This window comes from Schistocerca cancellata, chromosome 2, assembly GCF_023864275.1.
Source record: "Schistocerca cancellata isolate TAMUIC-IGC-003103 chromosome 2, iqSchCanc2.1, whole genome shotgun sequence".
Lineage (NCBI taxonomy): Eukaryota > Metazoa > Arthropoda > Insecta > Orthoptera > Acrididae > Schistocerca > Schistocerca cancellata.
Genome location: NC_064627.1, coordinates 302,716,347 through 302,729,821, shown reverse-complemented (window position 1 = coordinate 302,729,821; position 13,475 = coordinate 302,716,347). Strand labels below are relative to the sequence as shown.

The 13,475-nt window shown below is 41.0% G+C and overlaps 1 protein-coding gene across 1 annotated transcript in view; it reads right to left on the bottom strand.

The window, feature by feature from the left end:
- Positions 1-13,475, bottom strand: part of LOC126161679 (methylcrotonoyl-CoA carboxylase subunit alpha, mitochondrial) — a 111,671-nt gene that overhangs the window by 83,326 nt on the left and 14,870 nt on the right. The window contains exons 2-5 of the mRNA XM_049917684.1: positions 8,104-8,290; positions 1,189-1,406; positions 962-1,109; positions 603-836 (exon numbers count right to left, since the gene is read on the bottom strand). Coding sequence (XP_049773641.1) covers positions 603-836; positions 962-1,109; positions 1,189-1,406; positions 8,104-8,290 — 787 coding nt within the window. The remainder of the gene's footprint in view (positions 1-602; positions 837-961; positions 1,110-1,188; positions 1,407-8,103; positions 8,291-13,475) is intronic.

Sequence of the window (13,475 nt, the reverse complement as noted above, 5' to 3'; positions counted from 1 at the left end):
TGTTCATCTAATGTAACTGAGCAGAAGAGACAGGAAATTTCAAGGACTGCAAAATCCGGTTTAACATTCATTGGCAACAGACGACCCAAAACACAGACCTATTCTCAGTGTACTTACCACACAAAGAATGTTCTTGGACAGTTAGAGAAATTTTGGGCCACAGCTCTGTTACACTACATAATGTACATAATACAACACACAGCAGCTCACTGAATACGGAATTAGATGAACATTAGAATTGCAATCATAGGATCTCTGAATTTTTTTAGTTACTATGCAGATAATAAAGCCAACAGTTTTGTTTTCAAGACTAATCTCCATTTTATGTAGTATGTAAACAAAAATTCTCTCTCTCTCTCTCTCTCTCTCTCTCTCTCTCTCTCTCTCTCTCTCTCGTACCACTACAGGCCTCCTTTTCCACCACTTAAAAGGCGCATGACAAAAATAAGGCAATAAATGGTCTGTTAATTCAAATGCAGAAATCAACAATAGAGAACAAACAGAGTATTTACTTTAAAAAGGGACAGAAAGGCAATTATCTCGCTTCCATGAAAGAAGGAATGGAAAAATGACATGGTTAATAGTAACTTTATACTGCTTACAGCGGGAGCTTCTTCAATTATCTTCTGATGTCTTCTTTGAACACTACAATCCCTCTCAAAAAGATGAACATAATTCCCATGTTTATCTCCAAAAATTTGTACTTCAACATGCCTTGGTTCTTGGATGAATTTTTCCAAAAGCATTGCCTCATCACCAAATGATTTCATTGCTTCTCTTTTAGCAGATTCAAGCTCAGACTCAAATTCATTAGGTGAAAAGGCAATTCTCATACCCTGGAGAGAGGAAAATATTGTTTATGAGAAAAATTAACTGAAGCAAACCATATGAATTTAAAATATTTTTTAACAATCTTCAGCTCACATGATGGATAAATTTACCTCTAACCACAATGTCATACCTTGCCTCCACCACCACGGACCGCTTTAATCATCACTGGAAAACCAATACGTTCAGCTTCTTTTTGCAGCTTGTCAAGTGACTGGTCATTCCCATGGTAGCCTTCAACAACTGGCACTCCAGCAGCAGACATGATAGATTTTGAAGTGCTATTTAAAAAGATCACACATTATCAAAGTATTGAACTACTTTGAATTACTTGCAAAATAAACATAAATAAATGCTAACCTTTTAATTCCCATGTCACGAATAGCTGTTGCTGGTGGACCTATGAATATGATATCTGATTTTTGGCAGAGATTTGCAAATTCTGTGTTCTCAGAAAGAAAACCATAACCAGGATGTATTGCCTGACAGCCAGTAGACTTTGCAATCTGTATAATTTTGTCCTGTCGAAGATAGCTTTCTTGTGATGGTGCTGGTCCTATATTATAAGCATCATCAGCCTGTAGCCAAACAACAGCAATTATAAATAAGTAGTGCCAAATTTAACATCTATGTTGCTAACAAAGCAGGTGGATGCTTTCCAGTGGTTATGTTTTCCTTCCCTCAAAAATTAATATTAATTTTCTCCAAATTCTGTGATATCTTTCATTTGCTCAACTGTACACACAAATCAAGCACTGTACACACAAATCCTGAATATTGACTCAGGGCTTATCTGACATAAATCCGGTACTAATTACATTCATTTGGCTATTAGTTGTTAGTGAGCTAGCTTGTTTGCCGAAAAACTATGCTAGTTACAAAATACTGATAATCCAAAACTTTGTTATCATTCTTCATATGCAAAAACATACCCAATTACTAATGTCTGAAAAAAGTAGATGAAAAGGATAGGTAAATAACTACGGCACTTATACAGCTAATGACAAAAAAAATTAGCAACTTTTGTACTCATTTAGTAACAGAATAATTAGCTTCTTTAGTAAAAACATTGTTACTGAAATATAATCCCTTATTTAGGCAAACTAGCCAGCATAATTCAATAGAAATGATTATTGCATCTAAAGTTCACATTCAAACAATTCTTTCATGAATCAGTTACTCAGAAATGTAAATCTTTAGCTGTAATTCACGGAAAGCTAGTTTACTACAATAGCTAAAGCTAGGTATAATTATTGCAATCTATGTAACAAAAATTTTGGAAGCCATTTTAGACCAGTGGGCAATTAATTTGATCAGAGCAACATCTGTGTCTGAAAATACAGGATAACGTACTGCGGACGATTTAGTATAGTTTACAAGACGGAAAATGTACTGCATTTTATCTAGATTTCACGTCAGGGAGTATATTCAATTATGCACTGACTGTTTTAAATGATTAACTGTACAATGTATAATTAGTATCATGGACTGTGCCAAATTTCAATAATGCTTACTGTGACAACTGGGTGTTTCTGTGAACTGTTATATCTCCAATAGACAATAGTCAGCCACCTGTTAGTGAGGGCCCTTCAGCTGGCTTATCATGAATTTTTATCATGATATTTCACAAGGACACATTGTACAACTTGACAATATGCCACACAGCTGTCTTGAAATCATTCATAGTGTGATGTGTTTTGCTTAGAAACCATTGTACTTGTTTACCATAACATCACCACATTCAAATAACTACCACAGGAAGCCATGTGCAATAATATTGTGGTCAGGTAAAACTCACTGTGCACATCATTTTCATACTGATACAACTGTTAAACTTCAAGGACAATGATTTGAGAAATTTGATAAGTGACTGTCTTAACTACCTCTTTGCCACAAGTGTACTTTTGTATCACTTCAGTGTTAGGTTACTGCACTCGAACTATCACATTACGGGACATCAACCAAAAATAGTATGTGGCTAGCAGTTTATCTGTGCTTAATTTAAGTAAATGAGACTCGATATGGCCATACACGGTGGTTTACTGAGCAATCAAAGCAACTGAACTGTAACTTTGGTGTGGACCATACCATTTAAAATAGCCTACTTTTGACAACCACTTTTCAGCCAGATTCGACAGAGGCACAGTTACAGAAGGCATTTGGCACAGCTAAAATTGTCACATTGTATATTGCAGGCACTTTTTTAAATCACATGATATTATGTACTTTTGTGTATCTACTTTCTTTGAACTTCTATCAATGTCAAAGGACTGGAGTTTCATGAATGCTGTTGCTGCAGCAACAATGAGTAAAGAGGAAGAATATAAAATGACAAGCATTCACTCACTCCCACCTCACTCGCATTCAATAACACAATCACTCATCTCACCTGCCTTTAGATGATGGACAAAGGGTGATAGGTGCCATACGTGGTATCAAAACAGAAGTATAACCACAGAAGATCTAAAAGAAAGGCACAAGGAAATGTGACTACTTTACCACTTATAAAAAAAAAGTGGGTGAGCCAGTCACCCTGTTAACACATGAAGACCATCCCCCTAAAACTTGCAGAAATAAGTTGGGCAGATCACAAAACCTTAAAACTCTAGCCACATTTGTTTCAATATCGCTTAAAATACAGGGCAGGTCTGCTGGCAAATCTGTCGCTTCCCCCTGGTCCAATAATAAGGGGATGGCTCACTGGACTAGCTTAGGATCGCTACAAGCCTCTCTGACTGCTACATCTGCCCTTTCGTTCCTCGCAATATCCATGTGCCCTGGCACCCAGTAAAAGGACGCCTCCTTCCCCAGCAGGAAGAGGGCATCCTGGCTATCCTGAACTACTTTATCAACTGGATTCAAGTGTTGCAGAGACTGAGGGGTACTCCGAGTATCGGAAAAGACGAGAAATTTAGCAGGCATGACACATCTCATCTGCTCTAGTGCCCTCAAGATCACAGATAATTTAACATCAAATGGATCACAGATAATTTGACATCAAATACAGTGAACTCTGGAGGCAACTGAATCTTGAAGACACAGTCTGGGAAAACAACAGAGCGCAACAGAATTCCCCTGATAAGACCCGCCTGTAAAGACAGCTACATAGTAGTTGTGCTTATTTAAAATTCTGAAAAATATCAAATTAAAAACAGAAGCAGGAGTGTAATCTTTCCAGTACCGCACTAAATCTAAAATTACTCTGGGCCTCTGCAGTAACCAGGGGGCAGTCAGTCAAAATAAATTAGAAGCTGTACATGCCACACACCAAGGGACTCCAGCACACATTTTGCACGGATCCCAAACTGTCTCACTGCCTATGGACGATTCGAAAAACGGTATTCCACAAATGGATGAGCCACTGTAAGATATGCTGGGGAAATGAGAATGGCAAAAAGAGTCGATACACCTGAGGCACCATGGAATCTGCCGCCATCTGTTAAGTGGTGGTTCACCTGCCTCAGAACACACGCTGGGTATGGGGCTGGTCTTGTAAGCACCCGGGGACAGCCTGATGCCCTCATGGTGCATCAATGATTTTCAGGTACACAGACATTGCTGGCTCCTGCACTTTGCACCCATAGTCCAACTGCAATGAGACAAAAGCCCTATAAAACTGGAGCAAACATGCCCTGTCCACTCCCCAAGACCTGTAGCTAAGACACTTCAAAATGTTCAGTGCCTTTTGGGCCTGTGCCTTCAGGTCCTTCATATGTGGTAACCATAACAACAGCTTAGTGTAAATTAAAAATATGATGGGAATAATTAAAATGAACATACACACGCTTTTCTGCAGAAAACATAAGACCAGCCTTTGCAGCCCACTCCTCTAGTCTCTTCAATGCAAGTTGCAACTGACTAGTTGCTTTGCAATACTGGAGGAAGAACAGGGAACTGCAAAATCATCCACAAATAAGGAGCACTGTACAGGGCTCCTTACCATGGATGTGGTACTGTTTATGGTTACAGTAAAGAGGGTAACACTTAAAACTTAGCCATGAGGAACACCATTTTCCTGCTGAAACTAATTGACAGCATGTCACCAACTCACTACTGAAGAAAGCACTTTGATAAAAAGAACCAAATAAAGATGGGGAGATGGCTATGGAAGCCCACTGGTGGAGCTGCCTCAGAACGAGGTGTCTCCAAGTAGTGTCGTACACGTTACTGATATCAAAAAATATACCTACACAATGCTGTTTATGTAGGAAAGCCTGCTGAATAGCTGCCTCTGGTATGGTCAAGTTATCACCAATGGATCGAAATCTGCTGAATCCACACTGAGACAATGGCTAACCATTCACTCCAAGGCCTTTCCTACACAGCTCACTATGGCGACACTTCGATAACTACTGGGACACATTCGGTCCTTGCCCAGTTTCCGAAGAGGGACCAAAACTGCCTACCTGCACAAGTTGAGAAAGTTGCCTGTCTGCCACATTGAATGAGAACATTGTTAAGAGGATTTCCTTGGACACTAGTTTCAAGTCCTGCAGCATGCTGTTTCAGACTTGATCATGACTGGGCACAGTATTATGAGCCACATAGAGTGCCGAATCAAGCTCCCACATGGAGAATGGACAGTTACAGGACTCTGAATTTTTTGACCTGAAGTTCAACTCACACCTTTCCACAGTGTCACAGCAATGGTGGAACACTGGATCTTGGCTGGCAGTGGCACTAGTAGGCACAAAATGCTCTACCATTGTCTGTACCATGTCTCCAGGTGTTGTTCGGAGACACCCCAAAGTCAATAACACAGTTGTAGGTAACAGATTGCCTTTATAGGAAATCCTACAGAATGGGGGGATGGGGTCCTAGGATGATGAATGAGATGACTCTGGAATGGAGGGGTTGTATGATGTGGTCTGCACACTCAAACACACTCAGATGGTTGAACGTCATCCTGTCACATCTGCTTATCATCCATAGTGCCTGCGTCCTTTCAGAGAGAGCTCCATCCAAAAGGTTAATATGGAGTGGGAAGAAGTCACTGGAATGAAGGTCATCACTGACTTCTCACTGAACCGAGCCCACAAGGGCTGGAAGCATAAAGAGAGGTCGATGGCTGAGAACGATCCAGTAGCAACACAGAAATGAATAGGAGTGCCTGTGTTGAGGATGCACAGTTCCTGAGATATCGTGAGGCTCTCCAGTACCCGAGGCAGAGCTTGAGCCCCACATATATGATGGGCACTGAAATCTCCCAGTAGGAGAAATGGTGGGGGGAGTTATTTTATAAGATCTATTATAGCCTCACAGTCAATCACATCACATGCAGTTATATGTAGTGAGTGAACAGTGATCCTCTGACATACTTGGAACCTCAGCTGCAACCGCTTACAGGTCAGTAGCTATGGGGAGAGCAGAGGAGAGGTGCGTGTTATTGACAAACAAAGCAACCCCTCCCTTGGTCTTTTATCCACACAGGTCATCCTTGTGATAGAGGCAAACACAGCACTGTATCTTGAAATGCTGCAAGGAACACATCAGGTATGTACAACTGGAATGCACACAAGTATCAGGAATGGTATATCACAGCATAAACGAAGATCCCACATTTGACTTTGAGAACACCAAGGCATTATGACTAGCAACCAGCCACTGGACGTCAGCATTATATAAAAATACACAGCAATACAGATCCACCAGGATCTTGTCAATAGGATGAAGGTTACAAATTTAATTTGGCAAGGAATCCTAGATTAGCGACAATACAATGAGTGCACCCAGCACATTCCAGTATGCAAGACAAATATGGAATGTTCCTGCAGAGATACGAGTGTCGTCTCCAGCCCACCTGCAACCCCCCACTACTATATCCCCACCTCCACGCCCTTATCCGCTGGCTGCACAGGACCCAGCTGCCAGCAACTAGGTGGAGGTGTTGCACCACCAGTACAAACATTCGGACATACACAATATCTCAGTACTTTGTCAGTAGATCATGAGTATGATGTTCATTCAAATGTCACAATGTCTCAATGCTGCCACCTGGCGCGAAACACAGGAGCTGTTCATCATGGGTATACACGGAGTGCACAGCACAACAGGGCCTCATACACACAATTTTATACAAAAAAATTTGTCCAGCTTTGACATTGCATTTGGCGTAAAACCTGAGAATTTTTATTACAAGACATCCATTGGGAATCACTGCAGTTTCACACCATCACTATTACTATCACTACAACTTGTACAACAACACCAACAAGCCTGCTTGACAGAAATTCTGCACCCTGTTCACTGGTCAGTTCACATACTGTTACGGGATCAAGACACTTTTATGCTTATCCTATTATCATGGAAAATAGGTATTAAGGTGGGTGTTCAACTGCTCAGAATGACATCAAATTTGACCAGCATATTACTAGCACACGGGGAAACATTATGGGGAAAAAATTAACAAAAATTTCACCAATAGAAGGTGCTGTAAACACCAGAGTATGCACACCAACAGGCAAACAATACATGGCTGTTCCTCAGTTTGCGTCTGAGATGCCTAACATGACTGTCTCCACGAAGGATCACAAGCTGCTGGTAAACCTCTTTTTGAAGACCTGCATTGCGCAAGATATTCTAAACATGACCCACCCCCCCCCCCCCCCCCTTCGAGTCACTCTGAACTGTTGTGGAACATGCTGTTTCTCAATTTCAGCTTGTGGTAGAAAATGGTGGACAGCATATTGAACACATCTTGCACCAGTCTCACAACAATTAGAAACTGACCTCATTTTGCTTCTTATGCAGTTTTTGATATCAGGACAATCGAAAATCAATTTTTCCCATCCAATATGGTGCAACTTTGCCATGGGCTTACCTAACTAACAATGACAAAAATGTTGACTGCTGAGCTTGTACAATCACACACATTGAATGGTACATATGGTGTAATGTGCAACTCAAACCACAGCCATCGTATTGCAATTCATCTATCATCTGCTGACTCTGTTTACATTTTTACATTAAGTGCCACCTATTGCTAACTTTTTTTCCCATGACATTTCCTCCAGCATCAATAACATAATTTTCAAATTTGACATCATTCAGAGCAGTGGTTCCATTTCTACAGAATTTTGAAAGTATGCAACTTGTTAGTAAACAAGAACACACAGACACTTTAAACATTTTTTTCCCTATTAATATGCAAATACATATCTAATGTAGATGTGATGTTGCACTGAGCTATACACTCTTCTAAATATATACAGTTATACAAGTATATATTACTCAATAAGACAGTACTGTCATTTTAAGAAACATCAAGACAATTACCATTGAGACATGTAGAGCAGCAGCATCTGCGTCACTATATACTGCAACAGTTTTAATACCAAGCTTCTTTGCTGTTCTCATTACACGACAAGCTATTTCTCCACGATTTGCAATGAGGATTTTTTCTATGTGCTTGTTGAGCCCAGAGGAGTAGTGGCAACATTTCTGCCGGTGGTGGATAAAACCTCTGAAATGAAAGGTTTTAATTATAAGGCTGTCACTTGACTGTATGAATTTTTTGTAGGGTATATTTTTTCCTTTTTCAGAAGAAAAAATCTTTGCCTATAAGTTCCAGTGTAAACCAGGACCATGTCTCACATTTCAGATGTTTTGAGGCTTGATATAAATTGGCACTCGAATGTAACAACTGTGATGTACACTTAACAGTCGGGTCTCTACCTATTCTCCTAATCCTTCATTCCATAAACTTACCTAATGACTATGGCACTATATATTAAACGGCACACCCTACAACCTTCCAATGACCTGGAAAAAAGTATACCCAGTCAGTTTAAGCAGATGGGGTGCAACATTTTGCAAGGAATCTTCTTTCTCTCTCTCTCTCTCTCTCTCTCTCTCTCTCTCTCTCTCTCTCTCTCTCTCTCTCTCTCTCTCTCTCTCCCCCCCCCCCCTCTTTTTTTTTTGGGGGGGGGGGGTGCAAGGCCAGCAGGGTGCAGGGTGGGGGGTACACAAGGGAGATGGTGGATAGGGGAGGTGGTACACAGGGGAGGGGGAGATGGGAGGGGGGGGGGGGCAGGGCATTTGCTTATTACATATATAAAGGGGACCCAAAAAGTTCACATCCAAGTTTTCTCAAGATCTAAACCTCAAACTGCTCTACATTTTTAGCTATTCTGTGCAGTACTTCTGTTGCTTACAACTTAAAGTGTCTCATTGCTTACATTAAAGGAATCAGTTTCCAAACACACTTCTGTGGTTGTAGTAAAACAAAGAGCTAAATAAATTTTTTGGTACCAAGTTAATCTAATTTTCATGCTAGTTTTAACTTTGACTTCAGGACCAATGACAAACTTGTCACTCTCTCATAACTTGTATATCCCCCCCCCCCCCATGCTTGCAAAACCATAAGGTGTAAATGTAAATAATGTTAGAACAAAGTTCAAAACAAGGTGTTATTTCTCTGAAGATATTACATGATACATAAACACATCAAAACTGGATAAGAAAAAAAATTGAAGTGTGTGAGATCTGGTGTTACAGGACACTGCAAATTAAGTGAGCTGATAAGATGATAAATGAGGAGATTCTCTGCAGATTTGGCAAGAAAAGGAATATATGGACACTGACCAGAAGGAGCCAGATGATAAGACCTGTGTTAAGACATCAGAGAATAACTTCCACAGTACCAGGGGCAACTCTACAGGGCACAAACACGTAGTGTGTATTTGTTTTATTTTTATTTATTGATTTACATAAATAAGTCATGTGGGGGCCACATCACACTAGTCAGAAGATGGGGGGAGGGAGGAAGAGTACACACACACACACACACACACACACACACACACACACACACACACACACAGTGGTAAGAATCAGTCACACCACATCATTAGAAATTTGTGTTGTTTTGTACATTTTAACTTTCTACTTTGAACAAGAATAATTTGGAAGTCTAAGGCAGACATCTCTACATTTTACATGCCTCCTTACCACTAGCATTTGTGGCAGTTCCTTCAGCCGATTTTTATACTTAGAAACGTAAATTTTCCATTGTCTTACTGACTGCATTAAATAAGATACATTTCCCAGTTACTCCAAAAGTATTACTGTCTTGAAAAAAGTAATAGATTATCAAAATGGAAACAAAGGTGTTACACAATATTAACAGATGAACACAAACATTAAAATAGTCACAATTATGACATTCTAGGCAAATAAGTCTTCCACATTTTGAGCAAACACAGTTTACAGCACTGACAAACTATGTTCTTTCTCCAATCAACAACAATTGCACTCAGATCACCAGACTTTAAACAGTTATGTTGTTTATCAGCTTGCTTTATCTGAGAACAATTTATCACCCCCCTCAATTTAACTCCAAACAACTTCTTACATAGGTCGGAATTAAATTTTGACTCTGCAGGAGAGAGCAAACTGTTACAAAACTTACTAGCAGATTAAAATTGTGTATTGAAGTGGAACTCAAACTCAGAACCTTACCTTCCGCAGGCAAGTGCTCTACCAAATGAGCAATCAAGACATGACTCATGACCTACTGGGTGATGATGTTTGGTTTGTGGGGCGCTCAACTGCGTGGTTATCAGCGCCCGTACAATTACCCAATCTTTGCTCGGTCCAATTTCGCCACTTTCCTGGATGATGATGAAATGATGAGGACAACACAAACACCCAGTCATCTCGAGACAGGTGAAAATCCCTGACCCCGCCGGGAATCGAACCCGGGACCCCGTGCTCGGGAAGCGAGAACGCTACCGCGAGACCACGAGCGGTGGACTCATGACCTACTATAATAGTTTCACTTCTAGCAGTGCCTCTCTCCAACTTTCCAAACTTTACAGAAGTTCCCTTGCATACTTTGCAGGACTAGAATGGCTGTCAGAAAGTGTCAAGGTGCAGAGGAATATAGGGACACATTGATCCACTTACCATCCTGAAGGCATGTGGCTGACAACACAACCAACCTGCAAACCTCCTCCAGCATTATACCAACACTTAGCAAGACTCCAGTACAGATGCACTGACACAGCTGTGCATCAATCAGACATGCATGTCATCACTATCAGTCAGAAATACAATTCGGAGCAAGGATATACAAACAGGATCAATGGCGTACATGCTGCAAAGAGTTTAGCGACAGAGTTCAGCTAAACTGTATGTCGAGCGGACGGCCTCCTCTGGTGCACCACCAGTCATGCTCCTCGCAGTCTGACGTTTGACACCACATGGGGCTGCCCATGAAATCCAGTGAGCCCTTTACCTAGCTATTACCTGTGCTAACTCCAGTCATTCCAGCCAGCGAAAATGCTGCACTGGCACCAATTAACCACCGATACCATCTCATTGCTGTGAGAAGTGCTGCCTTTCAGCAGCATACAAGGCCTTCAGGCATGACCATATCCACTGCACAGGTATGAAGACACTACAGTTCAATGGCAGGCTGTGTCCATTGGACAACGGTGCACATTTCTGTCGCTCCAGTTTGATGTAACAATAAAGAGTTTTCCTTAATTCCAATTACCTTTTTGCGGCTGCCCTCACCTCCGACAGACTCATTTCATCCCTGCCATCCAATCAAACCCACAACATTTGGGCCGGAGAGCAACTCTGCCATCCTGACAATTGGAAGAACGCCTCCCTATCCTCCACAGTGGTTATACTATAACATAACCCCCTACATTTGGTATTAGAAGTGGGTTGGCAGAGGTACTATCAATGTTATCAACAGTACTTAAGTAGCAGCCTGTGAGAATCTTAGATGTTCATGGGTGCCATACATCCTATGAGCCTGGTTACGTATCCTTCCCTGTTTTGCTTTTCTGTGTAAAAATACATCATAGTTAATATGTCAGTAAACACTGCAGGTGTATGTTGGGGAAGTATAGCCGAATGAAGTCCATAGAGTGCTTGAATCAGGTAAAGAGCTTTTCTCTTCCTTTCTATTTCTCCACCACACTACTTCCACTTCTATTTGTGACTCTTTTGTCTACTTATGTAGGCGAAAGTCAAAATATAGAGCTGACAGTATAAAAAATCGAGAAGTGTTTCAACAAGTATTACAAGGTTACAATAGTATCTTATGGTACGATTTTCTGTCTGTTCATCTTGCAACATCTGAGTCAAAACAGCACATTATGGCGCTGAGATACCACACTGATGCAAGAAGGATCAATGGCTATGGCATCCTCATTATAACACTCCCAGTCCCTCAAAGTTCAACAGGCATGATAGCAAAGAATCTGCCATGGATAAGTGCCAGAAACATGGTAGGGAATTGTGGGTGAAAGATCATGGTGTCATTACGGGAGAACTTGGCAAGATCCAGGAAAAATGTAATGAGATGGAAGTGTTAGGTGGCACAGGTTGGAGCTGAAAGAACACCTATGGCTAGTTGTGAAATAGAAGTCTAAACGATGGCGCACAGGTTGAAGCTGGTTGTGCATCTGTGACTGATTAACTACATCAGTGATATCACAAGAGCTTACGGAGCATGATATCCTGAACAGTTCTCTCCGCGAAGCTGTACTGTATGATTTGGGCAAGAGTTCTCCTGGTGTAATGTGATTGTTGTGACTATCATGGATTCTTTTTGAAAATATTTTATGTTCTAGTTCTCCTAGCCAAGTTGTAGTCCTTGCACATTAAGTAGCAGATTTTTAAGATGTGGTGATAAGATGCAATCACTAAATACAATGATGAATAATGAAGGGAATGAGTTCATTATGTTGATAAAGATTGGTACAGATTTAAAGTCATTGTGCTCAAATTCTCTAATATTAGATAGGTCAAACGGGTATGGTTTAGCGATTATGTAATCATACAAAAATTCCTGGAATCCCAAAACCCTATGCCTACGAGTTAACACTGCTGCAGATTGGATCAGTGAATTTCATGGACTGTCAGTGCTTTATAGACTAGCTTCACCTAGAGACTCTGTGGGATAGCTCAGAAAGTGTTGCATGAAGCAGTGAGTTGACTATGTAAGCAACGGACCTGAGCAAGAACACTGCAGACAAAAGTAACCACTGAAGTAAAAATATACATGTGCACCAGCTATTCTAGGGTTTGTACACAGCAAGTGTACATAGTTTTAGAACAGAAAGTTACTAGAGCTATGCAAACCATAGAGAGATTTCTTGTTCCTAAATGTATGTCAGTTCTAACTAGCCTTCACCAGAGGAGCACCACACTACATTCAGGGACCAAATTTCCCCAAAGGGGCAACAATGCAGTGGTGCTGTCAAAATACTATTTCGGACTGTGGTGATCCACATCAGTTTCAAAGGTGTAAGGCTCATAACACAGTCAACTTGAAACCCTCACCCCGGCAACATTGTGATGTATGTCAAGACTCTGGTAGCAATGTGTTGACATATCAGGGTCAATCAGCCATGCACGCAACCACTACCAGACTACAAAGCAACTCACTGTGAGGATGCTATAAATACGCATGCTCAATGGCCGATCAGCAGCAAAGTGTTCAATGATGGAGTTCAGCAGACCTGCATGCCGAGTCAGGCAGTCTCCACTGTACTGATAAGAAGACGCCATGGATCAATGACAGGTTGTACCCACTGGATGAGGGTTCACACTTATATCAGTACCACCTGATGTAACAGTAAAGAATTTTCTTGAAATCCATTTATCTCAACGTGGCCACCCTCACTTCT